Here is a 16,772-nt window from a genome sequence, read left to right as displayed (position 1 = left end):
TAATCACATAATCTAATTATGTTGGAAAAGACCCTTAAATCGAGCCCTGCCAAGTCCACCACTAAACCATGTCCCCAAGTGCCACGTCTACACGTCTTCTAAATACCTCCAGGGATGGCGCCTCAACCACTTCCCTGGGCAGCCTGTTCCATTGCTTGACAACCCTTTTGGTGAAAAAATTCCTCCTAATATCCAATCTAAACCTCCCCTGGTGCAACTTGAGGCCATTTCCTCTCGTCCTATCGCTTGTGACGTGGGAGAAGAGACCGACACCCACCTCTCTACAGCCTCCTTTCAGGTAGGTTGTACATACACATACACCCAAACGCTTCTCTTTGTCATTTAGCTACAGAAACCTCACCAAAATTAAGGCTTCTTCATGGGAGAACTTTAGTCCTAAACCGATACTTTCAATTTTGCTCTTTACTGCTTTTCTCTTGTTAAGGCAAGCAATACAGAAAATTGAACCTCATCATCAAGGAGTCATGAATTTCAAAGATATTTTGTATTTTGAAATACTGCAAATATGTTTACAGAAACACACACAAAAAACATCACTTGCTTTGAAAAAACTGCAAGCTGAGAAGGGACCACTTGGGTCAATGAATGTAGTCTTTTCCAACCAGCAACCTCATTACAAAAATGCCTTTACGAATTATTAAGCTCCAGCTTCTAAAGGCACAGTTTTTGTCTCCTGCTGTTCCTATCAACATGATTTTTCAGGACATTTCAGCCGTTAGAAGACTTGCAATTTCCAGTCTAAAAATTCATGCAGGCCTTATTTTATGTCCACGGCCGTGTAGTTCCTCTCCCTTCCCTATCTTTACTCTTGATGTATTTTACAGGCTGAAATCACACTCCTCCTCAGCTTATGTTTTGCTGTATGAGACAAGACAGTCCCCTGTAGTGGAAGAGAACTTTAAAGATGTTTTTATTTAAAACAGAATTCACAGAATGTCCTTCCTCTTCCTAGCAGGCCGGCATCGGCATGTTAAAAGCAGCACAGCAACGATGAAGTGAAGGCGACACACTTCTACCCCTCCTGACTTTCTCTTCAGCTTTTCTCCCCCATGTAAGCGCAGCTCAGGGAATCCGTGTAGTGATCTGGCACTATTTGTCAGCACCCAAACAAGTTGTAAAACAAATCGTGCAACCTAATTTTAGTCCTGGCTGGCAAAGCCAACGTTGCTGCTATCCTAATGCCTATAATTTGGCTCAGAGAAAAATGTTTTGGAGGCAGAATTGTTTAATTACTTCAAAGGCAGTTGGCCGACGACGGCTCAACAGGCTTCCAGCTGGCAAAGACATAAGGGACGCTCTCCATTGCCAGAGGTAGGCTGCCGGGGGATGGAGCCACATCGGATTCGGAATCTGATCCAGGTCTCGTCTTACTCTGCCCGGGGGGATGGCAAACTTGGCTGTGCCAACAGGCATTAGCGGACTTCTGCACCTTTGCTCTGCCTAACCACTGAAAACTATCCAGTAACTCTTAACATCTGAGGAGAAATTTTCTGCTGCTTTCCATTATTTGCAGCACCTCTCATGGAAACTACTGCTGGGAGTAAGGGCTCCGCGGGCTGAGGGCACCATGCTGTAATCACCAGCATTGAATCTTCTGTCAGCAGGGCACCATGTAACTTTTTGATCTTTCTCTGTTTTGGTTTTTATTTTAGATTTTATAACTACTTTGTTATAAGAGCAATCATTTAATATTACAAATCTGTGTATTTAAAAATAAATAAATTCCAAGTAATTATGGCAGTACCGGAAGTGCTCCGCTCATGTCTTCAGCGCCACTGTGTTTGTTCACGTTGAAAATATGCTGACTGCAGTGGAGACGGGAAACGTTCCAGACGCTGTTACCCGAGACAATCTTTTGTTCCTTTACACAGTTTTACACAGCTCAGAATTTGACGTGGCTTCATCCCGAGGCAACCTACCTCTCAACAACAGAAAGCACTTTTGTTGCACCTATTCTTAGTGCGGTCAAGGGAAACCAAGAGAAGACTGGTACCCGTAAAAGCTCTAGATTGTCACAGAATCATAGAATCGTTTAGGTTGGAAAAGACCTTTAAGATCATCCAGCCCAACCATTAACCTAACATTACCAAGTCCACCACTAAACCAATTAAGGGTAGAGCAGCAATTTCGTGTTTCCTGGCTTGGTGGCTGGATTACTTGTTCCCCAGGAGGGACCAACGCTCGCTCCTGCGCTCCTACACCTTCCCCACCCTGAAGGGGCAGGTGCAGCCATGTTAGAAGTGCCACACCAAACCTGAGCCAAGACTCGCCGTGAGTCAAGCCGAGCCGGCTGTAAGCCACGGGCAGCTCGGGGCCGCAGGGACGGGCGCCCTGGGCACCCTGCAGCACCGAGCCCGGCGGTGGAGGCCCGATGCGGGCAGGCACGCAGCCCGGGCGGGCCCGTTCGGGGCAGGCAGGTGCGGCGGGGCCCAGGTAAGCGGGAGTGCCCGCATTCGAGGGGGCTGCGGTGAGGGCGGGGGGCGAACCCCGAGCCCACCGAGGTAGGAGTTTCAGCGAGGTGGCGGCCGGCCACGGGCAGTCTGGAGCGGGGTTCTGTGCAGCCAGGCACTCGTTAGCCAACGCGGCTTCGCCTTTCCAAATGCACTGGGAGCCTCCTGCTCCCCGCGGGGCCAGCAGGTAAACCCAGGCGTCCCCCTGCTCTCCTCCCCCAGGCCGCACCTCCCACCCGCTCTCCCGTTTACGCCTGGCCTTTCCCCAGTCCCCGTGCAACACCCGGAGCAGCACCTCGGCGGGCAGGTGAGAGCTCTCCGGCGCCAAGGCCCCACGGAGGGAGCCACCGCCATCCCCCCCCGCGCTGCTCCTCCTCTCCCCCGCCCGCCCGCGGGGCAGCAGTGGACGAGACCATGAGGGCGCACAGTGGGGGGGGGGGGGAGGAGACGCGGCCCGAGAGGTGCCTCTCACAGCGCCGAGGCGCAGCCGCGGCCCAGCCGGGAGAAGCGCAGCCCGTTCCTCTGAGACACCGTGAGGGCCCGCAGCGGGGAGCGCCGCCGCCGCCACCGGGCAGCCCCTCCCGCGCCTCCCCCCGGCCGGCGGCGGGAGTTGGTGCGGGCCGGCGGCGCTGAGGAGGCGGGGGGCTGTGGGGGCGCAGGTGGGCCCGCGCCGCCGCGCCCTCCCCCACGCCGCGCGCCGTGTCTGTTTCCGGCGCGCTCGCGTCCCCGCTCCGCCGCGGCCCGCGGGAGGCGACGCAGGCGGGCGCCGCGCAGGTAACGGGCCGGGAGCGCGGGCCGCGCCGCCCAGCAGCCGCCCTTCCCCTCCCGAGGGAGCGGGGCCACCCTCCCGGCGGGCCCCGCTGCCGCCCAGCCGCGGCCCCTTTCCCCCCGGCCCGCGGCTGTTCACTCTGGAACCGACTGGCGGCAGCGCGGGGGGGCGGGGCCGCAGAGCCGCGCCGAGGCCGCGATTGGCGGCGCCCCAGCCCTCCCGCCCCTCCCCGGCGCTGGGGCCGGGTGCTCCCCACCCCGGGGGGGAGCTCTGCGGGCCTGCCCCGGCGGCGAGCCCCCGCGGAGCTGGCGGGAGCGGGTCCTGCCGGGCCGCTCGGCGCAGTCGGGGCTGGGCGCCGCTCGGCCGCCTTCATTGCAGGCAGCTGCGGAGTGCGTGCGTGTCTTCTGGTGTTTCCGTGTCATCCTTCAAGCAGAGCCCTGCTTGCGTTCGGCTGCGAGACCCGCTTCTGGCGGAGGCAGAGCCGTGCACCGCTGGTTCCGTTCGGTGCCCACAAGTCGGTGTCGCAGGAGCCTGCTCTGGAGTGAAACTCCTGCGTGCCAGCTTTTCCCATCTGCGGCATGTGTCCTCGCACCGCAGACGTGCAAACTGCCGAGATGACGGATGACACGTACCGTCGCTTGGCTTTTTAAAAAAAGATCATTAAAAGCAAGCCAGCCTTCTGAATTTGTTTTTGGTAATTCTTAGCTACTGTAAATAAAACCTGACGCTTTTCTTTCTCACATCTTGAAGAATAGGAGGCGATAAAAACAAAAGGGAACCCTTAACAGTCATACGAGGAAAGCAGCGAAACAGATTGAGGGTAGCGTTGTCGATGTACAGTTAACAGAGGTAATAGTTACTATAATTTTCTGTAAGCTTGAACTTGCAGCAGAAGTATGCAGGACTTCAGAATCAAGTGACCTTAAGTTGCTGTTTCTGTGATTTATTAATTAGTATAAATTATTCTGTACGCCGCATGTGCAAGGTATCGTGACTGTAAGGAACAGAAGCGATCAACCACAACTGCACAAATATAGAAAGCTTTTCATTTTTTAAATTTTATTTCTTTATTCATGTACTGGCTTATAATTGCAATTACGCGTGACGTGGTCTTACGGTATCACTATGGTGTATGCTGTTGGCACCTCACAAAAAATAGTAAGTGCTGTTTGTAGAATTTTAGAGATGCTTAGGAAAAGACGTGGTGTACGTTGTGATGTATCTTGAAGGGTATTTCAGCTTTTATGGCGTATGACTTCAAAGATAAGCTTTGTGTGTATTTTATGTTGATGGAGACACCTGTACTAACTTCTCATTTTCTTTCAGGTACCTCATCGATACCTTGCAGAGGCAATGGAGGCAATGATGCAAACTCTGTTGTAATTAAAAGATAAAGAAAAAATCTTCTTAGCTGTACAGTACTCCCTCAGTATCATTCAATGCCTAACATTTCAGAAGAGGAAAAGGAGAATGGTTCTGGAAATAATGGAAACACTGAAAACAAATGTGGGAAAGAATCCCCAGAAGCTTCTCTTCATGATCCCGTGAAGCCATACTGCATGTCAGATGCCTCCGCTGCATCCTTGATGTCTAGGGGAGATGGGCATTATCCATGGGGATGTCCTGTGACTCATACACGAGAGAAATTTTATACCATCTGCTCAGACTATGCTTTTTTAAACAGAGTAACATCTATTTGTAAAAGCCCAAGTGCTTCAGTTAGTGCCTGCCTGTCAGGAAGTTCTGCCTTAAATGTTGGAAATAACACACCTAGCTTACTCAGCGTTCAAACTGGTGCTTCAGAGATAATCTACAGTGAAGATACTAACTTGGAAAGCTTGCCTGGCGATCTTGGAAAGCTTCCACTGGCATGGGAAATCGACAAATCGGAGTTCAATGGCGTGACCACAAATCTGAAGAACAAAGCAGGTGAGGTGGTGAAGATTTGATGTGGGAGGAAGAGGCTTTGTGTTTACAACTCGTTTGTGGAGGGGGCTCATCAGCATGTTATCTCGTGAGGAAGTGCTATAGAAGAGCCTGTACGTCGTTTCAAACAATTTGCTCATTGGGAGAGTGTGGTGTGGGAGGAGTGAAAGTCAAGCGTAGCTGCCTGAGGAAGTGGCTGTGAAACACAGCTGGCTTCTACCTAACTCTGTGTGGGTTTTTTGGGGTATTGTTTGCGGTGACTTTTGGTTTGTTTTTTTTTCCTTGGGTTTTTGGGGTGGTTTTTTCTTTTATTTTGGTAGGACCTAGTGCATTGTGCAGTGATTACTTTCACCTGTTAAGTACAGGTTTGTCACTTGCAGAAATGTTTCAAGGTACGTCAGAGGTGTGTTTTGAAATTAAAAGACCTGGTTTATAAGTCATTACAGTTATTTAGGAAAGCAGTTGGTTTCTGTAACATAATTGTATATATTTTGATTTGCTATATGTATACAATGTTAGGGAGCCCACTTCTTTAAAACTGGCTTCTTTGCTGCCTCCTGTGTTCTTTCTCTGCCTAGTCACAGACTGTAGCTGTGAATCAGGCACTTGCACACACACTTGGTTTTCTTTGTCCTGTAATCCGTCTGCTTATCTAGAGCTGGCTGTAGACCTTTTTCCTTGGTGGGTTGGCTAGCTGGTCAAGTTCCTGTTTTGTCTGTTAGTGTGAAACCGGTTTAGCAAAACTTAAATACAGTTAGCAGATTGTCATAGCCTTTTCATGTGTACATGTAGGGTCTTCAAAAATAATAAACAAATGATAATATCTTACAGGATGTTAAGTTTTGCTGAAATATATGTGGTATATTTCATTTGGATATGATGGCTTCAAAATGGGACAGAAATATTCCTGCTTTAGCACATGGCCCAACTCCTTCCATTTTCCACTGTCTCAGTGGCTTACAAAAAGGAAAAGACCTTGAGGGTATATTATTCTCACTGGACTTGCATGCAAGTGTTCATCAGAAAGTGTAGCTGGTTACAGAGCTTGGCTGTGAAAAATAAGTGTTTTGTTAGATTTCCCTGTGTGTTTAATGTTAGGAGATGGGAAGTCCATGTTGGTCTGAGAGTCTATTTCTGGCATGGCTGATTTTAATGCCTTAGAATAATCAGATTGACTGCTCTCTCTAAACAGTCGGGCAGGTCATCGTTAAGTCTGTTCAGAAAAACAAGATGTTGTTTATGGAGCTAATGACAGCTTTACAAACCTGTCGACAATCTTGATTATGCATTTGAGCTTTTTCTGCCAATTAATGTTTAGTCCTAGTTTGCACTTACTGACACAACAAGTGTCTCTGTTTGAGGTGCATGCTATTACTAAAAATATTTAAGAAGAAAGATGTAAAAGGCAAACTAGGCATTCATTTTTTTCTGGAATCTGGCTTGCAGGCAACATGAAGAAACAAGCAACAAAGAAAAAATCCCTAGACAAAAAAAGCAAACAATACAGGGAGTGTCCTCAGCGTTCTGCTCTTGAAGATGTGAAGGAGAGGAAAGTGTTGGACCTCCGGAGATGGTAGTATTTATGAACTGTGTTTAAGATTATCCCTATACAGTTTGTTGGTAAACGCTGTTGCTGGTTATCTGATTCCAAACTTCTTAATAATGTCTTCATACTTTCTGTTTATTAGAAAGGGGGATATATTAAGCATACATAAACTGAATCTTATACTTTCTACAAGAAGAATGAGAGCTTCCCTTCCATCTGTTGACATTCTAAAAATGTTTTTCTTTCTAAACTTGGTTTTTTCTTTCAGTGAGGAAAAAAAATTATGTGGGTAATTATTGGTAAAAAACCCACAAGTTCATTAATATAGTCAGGCAAAAGTAACCTTAAATATAGTACTGATATGTCTTGCTGTCTTACTCCTGATTTTTGTTTTGACTGGGAAATACTTGATCAGAATCTGTCAGTTCTGTACAACCTATATCATATGAACATAGTTCACTAAATTAATTTCATTTAATGAATCCATCTGGTTCTTACTGTATGTCTGTGACATCAGAAAGTTAGAGTTAGCCTAGGGAATCTGCAACCCAGAATGACATTCATTAGTAAATTGGTAGAGATGCAGCTTACTACAAGTTCACGTGTTAGAAGAGACTGGATCAAACTGTGCACTATATTAGTACAGAACTGTGTTTTCCTACAGGGTCATTCATACAGAACTCTCATGGGGCTGTTAGAAATTTGACTGATTTGTATGAAATAGGGTAGTGGTATCTGACAAACTTAAAGAAATTGGTTAACATATTTGCACTTTTTTTTTTTTTTTAAAGAATGCCCTTTTTTTTTTAATACAGGCAGAGTAAAAACACTTAATGTAACATGGCACTTCAGTGGCATGGCACACAGAAAAGTAGTTCAGGTTGATCCTGTACCTAAATCACAAATGCTTACTAATGTGTTTTGGGTTTTTGTTTGTTTTAGGTATTGTATTAGCCGACCTCAATACAAGACTTCCTGTGGAATTTCATCCTTAGTATCTTGCTGGAATTTCTTATATAGTACACTGGGAGCTGGAAGGTAAGTCACACATAGACTGCTTTGCTTCTAGAGAGTCTAAAATATATTGCTAATTACTTTATTAAACAATACTTTTTTTTCCCCCCCCAGTTTACCACCTATTACTCAAGAAGAAGCTTTGCATATACTGGGCTTTCAGCCCCCATTTGAGGAGATTAGGTTTGGTCCCTTTACTGGAAATACAACTTTAATGAGGTGCGTCTGGTTCTTTTGATGTGGCTAAATTGTTAATATATGCAAAAATAACAAAGTTAAGAGATAGAACCTTTAAAAATACAGTAGTAGTTCATTTATTTAAAAAAAAAAAAGTGGCTGACACAAGTTAGTCCTTTTAAGTTTTAGAATAATGAGGCATACCTGGGTACTCTGACGGTACCCAAAGAAACCTTTCAAAGAGTTTTTTGCACTAGCCATTTTGTATAATGCGATGTTGCTACACAGGTGAACATGAAATTCTGTTTGGTTTTTGGTTCAGTTTGTTTAATGGTCGTATAATACTCTTAACGCATCCAGTCTCCTGGTTAGGAAAGGTTTTCTTTACCTTCATTTTCCTGTTTCTTAAAATGGATGTTAAATGCTTGTTAATGTCACTGAAACAGCCTGAAAAGGCAATTGATACACTAGTAGCTTTATGTAAAAATCGATTTAGGAATTGAAAATGAGATAGTGAGTGCTTCACCTTTGTTGCAGTGGAGCTGTTCGGGGGGGCTGGGAGGGAAGAAAAGATGGGGCTGGAGGCACAGAAGACTTGGATGTTCAAATTCTGTTTCACTTCCGCTCTGCTATTTCCTGATCTTGATGAATTGGGTCTAAAATCTTTGTCCTTTTTTTTTTTTTCCCCCCCTTTTTTCTGTTTTATTAAACTGATAAGGAATTTTAGGATTAAACAGGGCCAGAAGCATATTGTACTTGAGTGTTGAACATCTTGACAGGGTTTTGGTGTGTTACCCTTCTGTGAGATTTAAAAATCTTGCAGTGTTCTTGCCTGTTTCGTGAGTTGCGTTTGATGTAGTTAGTATTTTTTTGAAGGCAATATATAAGGTTTGGCATAGAATGTGAGTGCTGGATGTGAAAATGTGGCAGCAGTCTGTTCTTTAGTGGTAGCATACTGGCTAGATCATTGGAGTGTCATGAAAACTTCCTTCTCTGCTTTAGGAGATTTGGATCCAGATTTTGTATCTCTTCATGAGTATGCCAGGGTATAGCAGCCCTTATAGACCAAGCTGATAAAATGTTCTGTCTCTTTATGTCAACAGTCTGTAGAGACAGAAGTTAAACTTGGAATTCTTCTTCCTCTTCTCCCACAAGTGCCCTAAGCGCTGCAGAAAAGTTACCCTTATTAGTTTGGTTGGGTTTTTTTTCTGCCTGGTCAAGTAATTTTTAAGTACTTGGCAGACTGGAAAACAGGAGGGCTGAGAGCCAAGCACATCACCCAACATGGCTATATGATTGAGGTAGTATCTTCAGAGATGTGAATTTGAATCTTCTAATGCGGAAAAGTAAATATCTGAGACAAAATCTTCTTGGCAGACCTGTCCTTACTGCTGCTGTGAGGAGTTGCAGTATGGGACTCCTGTAACTTGGGCATTGTGAAGTTTATGTGGTGGAAGCCCAACATGGTATGCAGAAAGTCTCACTTGAAGGGTCCTTCCTTCTGATGTCTTAGAAGATTCCCTTCCTGCAGCTTACAAATCATCATTGAAGCTTGGCATTTCAGAATTCAAGTGTCTTTCTAAAGGCTGAGTAGCTGAAAGTTAGAGGTGACTGGACTGAACACAGTAGGACCAATGTTTCAAATCCAGCCCTTTGGTTATTGTGGATCTATGTTGGGTCTGAAAAAGCAAGGTGGAGGCAAAGGCTTTGAGAATTTATTTATCTCTCTAGGATGTGTTAAGTTTTGTTTGTATTGGGGAATGATGGTCACCTACGATCTGTATACTAATGTGGTAGGTACCTAGTAGCACACCGAGGCTTTTTTCCTAAACTGTCAAGCAGAGGAAAAGTGGGAGGAAAGACAATTGCATTTAATAATGCTTGAGTTACTACAATCTTTAAGCTTATTGTTTCAGATGGTTTAGACAAATAAATGATCACTTCCATATCAAGGGATGCTCATATGTTCTGTATAAACCTCATGGGAAGAACAAGACAGCTGGAGAAACTGGTATGTAGCTAATCCTAAAGCATTTATCTTACAGTATATAAACTGAAAAAATCCTGCAATGTGTAGCATTTGACAGGACAAATTCTGTAAGTAGTACTTCCAGTTTGAGATAAGCTATCAAATAGCTCCAAGTTGCATGATTTTTCTGGTTTTACTTTTTCTCTTATTTTGCTAAAACTTTTCATTTGTACTTTTAGTTATATAAAATACATTCTGTGCTATGTATTCTGCCATCACAGAATTTTAAGGTATCTAGGAGGACACTGCACTGCCAGTTCTGTGTTGGTGTCCTGGAAGATGTGTTTGCTGTAATACTCTGGGGGAGAATCACGTTTTTATTTCAGCATTTCAGAAATTTGTGTTGTATAACAACTTAGAATGTACAGCACAAAAGTATTAATGTCTTTAATAAATGTTTTGTACTTTTAAAAATGCAGTTTCAAAGTTAGCGAACTCCTCTGTTCTGCCTGACTTCACCTAACTTTTGGAGACAGATGTTAGCTAATTATTCTCAATTAGCTTATGAAGCTGCATTTTTATATTTACTTTTAAGTGTGCTACCTAAAGAAAAATTATACTTTCATATACAGTTTACTAGCCTTTGGTATAGTCTGGGTAATTATCTTCTGGAAGGTTCTTTAAAAGGATAAAACCATGCTGAAAAGTTTTGGGGGAGATTATTAAAGTGGGAATCCCCTTTTTGTTCATGGTATCTCATTTGAGAATTCTTCACGTTTCAGGGCCTTTTTTAGTCTTTTCCTGAAACTGAGCACTGGAGTCATATTACAAAACATTGTGTGCCCAAGCATGGGAGGTGTTCCTGAGACTAGGAAGCTCCAAGAAGCTCATGATACCAAAACGTTTGAAAGCTTTCAGGGGTGTCGGCAGTATCATTGATATGTGCTACATCTGAGCTGGGGCAGTGGGACTGCATTGTGTTGCAGCGTGTATTTCCTAGATATAAGAGATACTTTTGGTTCTTTTTTTTTTTTTCAGAAAAAATAATTTTTAATGAGACTTTGATCTATATACAATGCATACTTTATATTGTATTTCCCTAGTACAGACTGTGTGCAGATGTTTGGGGTTTTGGGGTTTTTTTTGTACCAGTCAGGAAATGAAATACTAAGAAGTTTGAAAACAAAACTGTATTTTGTGCATGCCTGTCAGGTCATGTCCTCTGATTTAAAAAGCAGTGTAACTGTTTTATGTTATCAAATAGGTCTTTCTTGCTGAATATGTTATGCAAGATCCAAAGCGCTCTGGACTGTAACCTGATCTTTCTTTGTAGCTGCAGGGGCCCTTGCAAAGCTAACACGTGGACTGAAAGATGAATCAATGGCCTACATCTACCATTGCCAAAACCATTATTTTTGCCCAATTGGATTTGAAGCAACCCCAGTAAAAGCTAGTAAAGCATATAGGTAAGATACTGTCTTTATGCTTATTTTAGTGGAGGAAATGTACAGAAAAATTTACTGCAAGTTGATACCATTTTTCTCTGTAAATAACACGGGCGTAAGAAGACAATGCCTGACAAAGTTAGCAGATCCAGATAGTGGGGAGTGCTAAACAATGAACAGAGTAGGTCACTGGTGTAAGGTGAGCCTCAGTCTTGTGTTCTGCTTACCAAGCAGTCTACCTTTGGCTGTGTTGGAGATGTAGAGTCACATCAAGGAATGGAGAATGCTCGCTCTACTTTTAGAGTTCAATGGTAATTGTGTGGAGGTAATAAAGTGTAATCATCTGAATCTAATTTGTTCCCAGCGTGAGACAGTGACCACGGGGTTAATGAAAGCTTTTAGTATATGAACAAAAGAATACAGAAGTTTTTTATTAAGACTGCGTTCACTGACAAGCCACGTGAGTGAGAAGAGTTTGGAAAATATGCCCCAAACAGAAGTCCAACACATCAGTCTGCTTAAATTTACCAAAAGGTTAATGGCTTGCTTACCTGATCAGTTACTAAGAATCTGCACTGGAAGAGTGAAATAAAACAAAAATTTGTTTACGAGATCAAAATTGCAGTTTGAGAAATAATATGGTCCAGCATGTGGAAACTTAACATGTTGTATATCTAGTTTGAATTGATATTGTTTAGTAATGACTGAGAGCAAAAATTTCAATACTTTACCCATGGTTGAAATGGATTCTCAGTCACTAGTGATGTTGTTTTTAAGTCAATATTAGATTTTCTTCCTAAAAACAGACCTCTTCTAACAATGTAAGATGAAGTAATGAATTCAAGAAACTTTTATAGCTTTATTTTTAGGCTGGAGGTCAGACCAGAAGATCATCCGGCTCTCTTCATATCTTCTGATATCTTACTGGGAGAAATTATGTTTAGGTTTCAGAGGCTCTAGCAATAGATTCTGCAGCAGTTCTTGGTTACCTGTTTTTGCATTCTAGTTACAAAGGAAGGCTTTTCTTTAAAAATCAAGCTAAGAAATGTTTAAGTTCCAAAAGAAATGGGTAGATAGGTTGCTAGGCTGAGCTTAGGAGACAGTTCTTAGGTCACCCACAGACTTCCTGTATGATCTTAGGTTGCTGGATTTGGACTCGGGAGACCTGGGTTCAGTTCCCAGTTCAACCACAGACTTCCAGTGTGACTTTAGGTAAGTCAATTAATCTGTCCTGTGTCTTGGTTTCCCATCTGTACAATGATGGCATACATTGTTATTTTACAGGGAATTATAAGCAAAGTACTGCAAGCAGTAAGGCCGTATGCTGTCTAATTCCCTACGCAGAAAAATCTCAGTTTTTGTTACAGTTGAAACTGAAGTAGTTTTTCATGGGATAATTATACACAGGACGTCACAGAATAATCCTCTGTGTCTCAGCAGTCTGCCCTGATGTCTTTCACAAATTTTCCCTGACAAGGTTACTGCAAAGCTTTGAGTTTCCTGGAAATTGCTCGCAAACTTGAACGAATGCTGGCTGAGGGTTTTGTTTTTTAATATGTGGTATTGGATGCTTAGGAGGAAGGGATTGAAGTTACCAGTTGTTTTCATACAGGTTACCCTACAGCTGCTGGTAACAACTGTCAGCTGGGGTGCAGTTTAAAAATTGTGGACGGGGCTCTTTTTTGTGACTCTGTTAGACATCACAGATAGGGAGGAAAATGTTTGTTCCACCTTTGTGTGGCTTTCCACAACCCTTGTTTCCATTGTTACGTATATATTTATATTTGGATCTTACACTAGACTTCCTTTTATCTGAGTAACACTATTTTTTAGGAAGACCTGTCTTTTTCCTGAATAATAAGCAATAGCTTCTATCTTGCTTCCAGGCCTTGTGAAACAAAAAGTTTCCCTGTATGCAATTGCAAACAATAATTATAGCGCAGGAGCTGGTTTTTAGTTTGGCTGAGGAAACGATTTTAAATGTTAGAAAATCCTAAAAAGAACAACAGAATGTTAATCTCTCTCTTTCTTTTTAGTATGCACAATAAATCTTACTAGGATTGTATCTTCTATTGAACAGAGGTCGTGTCTTGCAGCAAGAAGTAGAATATTGGATCTTAATTGGAGAGCCGAGCAGAAAACATCCAACAATACACTGTAAAAGGTATGTTACTTGGTAAGAATTTGAAACACCATTATTTTCTTTCGAAACAAATTGTATTTCTCTACTAAGGGTCACCAAGCAACTTCATAGGTTTTTTTGAATGAATATACTATAATTCTAACAGAAACAGGTGCTTTAGTGAGAAACGTCATGTTTTGACCTCAAGACTGGCTCTGCAGTTTTATATCATGTGGCAGGACGCGTGTGGGCTGCTGAAAGCCAAAGCCTGTTTCTCTTGTTTGAGTGTGACGCAGCCCACATTAGTCAGGAAGAAAAGACACCTCAGCTGCCTGTGATTGTGCCAGCTGCGACGTGCAGGCTGTACGAACCTTGGAGGAGTTTATGGTGCAGTTGAGGATGTAGGCAGGCTGTGTCTGGGGTGTGCATAGGATATTGTGCTGCTACCAAGGTCTCCTAGCTCAGGTGCAGGTACAGCCTGTACTCTGTTGCGTTATTAGCTGACCTGTGCATTAAAACAATACATTTATGATGAGGTCTGGCTCACGCAAAGCTGGTGTCTAAACTAGACGCACAGACTAGGAGAGCTAGAGGGTACTACGTAGAAATTTCACTGATCAGCTGTATTTGTCTTGATAAAGTAATGGAAGAGCTTTCTCAGCTTTATTTGACATGCGTGTTCATAATGCCTAATATTAATTTCTGAAATGAGGGAACAGTGCAAAAGAATAGTATTTCTCAAGAAACCAAATCCGTGGCCAAAACATAAGTTTTAGCAAATAGCTTCTCTGCCACCCCCAGAGTTAATTATGGAGTGATTTTTCTTGATACAGTAGGAAAAGGCTGTTGGGGGGGTGGGGTGGGGAATAATCACACAACTTTCTCTTTGTTTCCTCTTCTTTATTCTCTAATTATTTTGAAAAATTGTTTGAAAGTGCTTATCTGACAGTTTCATAGCCAGTCAGATCTATCCCAGTACCTAAACCCCAGATATTTTTTTTTTTTTTTTTTCCCCCTCTTGGTCAGTGATGTGACTATATCAACAACTCTAAATAGCTGGATATTTTGGACTAATGAGATAAAGTGCCACAAATTTAAAATCACATTATGCATGTGGTTTGTGTGCTGAGAAATGGCGTACTATCCATCATACTGACAGAATTTTGTCCTGTGGTATATGAGCTACAAATGGCACAAGAAAAGGTTTCTGAGCATAGAATACAAACCTTCGTAATATTATTTTTGATTGTGGAGATATTCTTCCTCCTGCTACAGTCCCAATGAGAGCTAGCCAAAGGTTCTGTGCTTAAGGTAGGAGGGCAAAGGTTGGGGTAGAAATGGGTTTTCTGAACTTGGAGGGTGATCTTAGAGAGAAGCAGGTAATTAGACATGACAGAACTGAAAAGGCGATATGTAGGCTTAAAGAGGTCTGGGATATGGGGATATTTGTTTCAGTTGGGCTAGAAGGAGCTATAAAACTCTGAAGAGCTGAGTGAATGGGGAATGATTGAATTGATAGTTTATTACAGGTGGGAATTAAATAAAATGGAGGAGTGAGTTATTGTGAGAGCTGTCTGGTAAAAACAGATTTAGTGGTGGAAAAAAAATCCAAACACAGGTTTGAACAAAATAATATAAAAGCTTAAGAGAGGATTAAATAAAGTAAAAGCTAATGTTTCTCTTTGCCTGAACTTAAGTTTGCTTCTTCCTTTCACAAACTGGTGAATTGGTAAGGGTAAGCAACACAACTAATGACTCATGGTGCTCTTACTCGTTTTGGAAGGCGTTTCCCCAGAGCAGGAATAATCACTAAATGCTTTGATTAAAAGTGACTTTTTTATATCTAGCTTGATGATTCTAATACTGAGGCTTTTATATCTTTACATGTTCATTTGTCTTTAAATCACTGGTAAGACTATTTAAAGCTGCAGATCTGTATTTGCATGTGTGTGTACATGAGTCTTAGTGGTGCTGAGTTTTCATAAATGTCAGCTGAGTAGTAATAATCTTATTCTGTAGGTGGGCAGATATTGTCACTGACCTAAACACTCAAAATCCAGAATATCTAGATATTCGACACCTAGAGAGAGGATTGCAGCATCGAAAAACAAAGAAGGTAAGGTAAACTTACTAAGATGGGAGGAAATCTATCATAGATTTTTGGCAAACTTACACTTCAGCAGTGTAAGATAACTTCACTAAAAGAAATTTGTTATGAAGTGTTGCTGAAGACAAAAGTCAAATGTGGGTACTTACGTACCAGAGTCATCTATATTTACTTGTGGGACAAGATACAATACAGCAGTAGCCTGGCATACGCTAGGATAAACCAGGGTGTCTACATATACAATGTATTCGGTCACAATATTTAACCTTGCAGGCTTAAAATGTAGCTGCAGCAAGTATAGAAATACTCTACAGACAAATTACAGACAGATCCTTTTGGTGTGTGGCCTTCTAGCTACGTGTAAGCATGAAAGAGAGTTGAGTAGGATCAAACATAGAAGAATGCATGTCTCTCTCTTATGTGGACTTACTGTCATACATACAGCTTTCGTTTCTATAGATAGGGCTATATCTTGTGGGTGGGGGATGTATTTTTGATTTGCAGATTGACAGTCTATGAGAAATAATAGGCTGAAGAGATGATTTCATATGTGGAGACCCTATGGAAGACTGTGTCAGCAAGGTGAGAAGGGACCAGAAGAGATCATTTGTGTGAAAGTGCTGGAGAGTAAAAATGGCTAGCAGAACATAAGTTATACTAGCCCATGAAAGATAAAAAGGATGACTTAAAAAGATGAGAAAGAAGGCAGTGATTGAATCTGGGAAACAATCAAAATGGATTTGAGCAGAGTTGCTTGTTTGTGGATATGGTTTTGTGGGGTTTTTTTGTTTGCTTGTGTGTTGTTTTGTTGGGTTTTTTTGGTTTTGTCTTTTTTTTTTTAAACAAATTCTGTTACCTGCCAAGATGCTCATTTCAAATATCTATGTATGTTACAAATGCGCCTGTGTGCATTGAACAAAGAACCTTTTTGCTTTGATTAGGTTGGAGGAAATCTTCATTGCATCATTGCCTTTCAGAGACTTAACTGGCAAAGATTTGGTCCTTGGAATTTTCCATTTGGAAACGTTAGACAGGATAAACAATCCCAAACACAAGGAATTTCCAAATCTGAGAGCGAAGACAATATCTCTAAGAAGCAACATGGACGACTGGGTCGATCTTTCAGTGCTGGCTTTCAGCAGGAATCTATGTGGAAGAAATCTAATCTTCGTGAGAGGAGGAACAGTGGGTATCAGAGTTATAATGATTATGATGAAAATGATTAA

At 42.5% G+C, this 16,772-nt stretch overlaps 1 protein-coding gene across 2 annotated transcripts; it reads left to right on the top strand.

The window, feature by feature from the left end:
* Positions 1-4,679: 4,679 nt before the first annotated feature.
* BIVM (basic, immunoglobulin-like variable motif containing) lies at positions 4,680-16,772 on the top strand. Of its 2 annotated transcripts, XM_075716978.1 has the most exons (10): positions 4,680-5,169; positions 6,613-6,739; positions 7,655-7,750; positions 7,841-7,945; positions 9,820-9,914; positions 11,206-11,338; positions 11,500-11,502; positions 13,398-13,481; positions 15,459-15,555; positions 16,488-16,772. In XM_075716978.1, the coding sequence occupies exons 1-10, from the start codon at positions 4,680-4,682 to the stop codon at positions 16,770-16,772; spliced, it is 1,515 nt and encodes a 504-aa protein (XP_075573093.1). The 2 variants fall into 2 exon arrangements, with proteins under 2 accessions (XP_075573093.1, XP_009488993.2); XM_009490718.2 differs by lacking the exon at positions 11,500-11,502.

This window comes from Pelecanus crispus, chromosome 1 (genome assembly GCF_030463565.1).
Source record: "Pelecanus crispus isolate bPelCri1 chromosome 1, bPelCri1.pri, whole genome shotgun sequence".
Lineage (NCBI taxonomy): Eukaryota > Metazoa > Chordata > Aves > Pelecaniformes > Pelecanidae > Pelecanus > Pelecanus crispus.
This window is presented reverse-complemented; position numbering and strand designations above follow the sequence as displayed.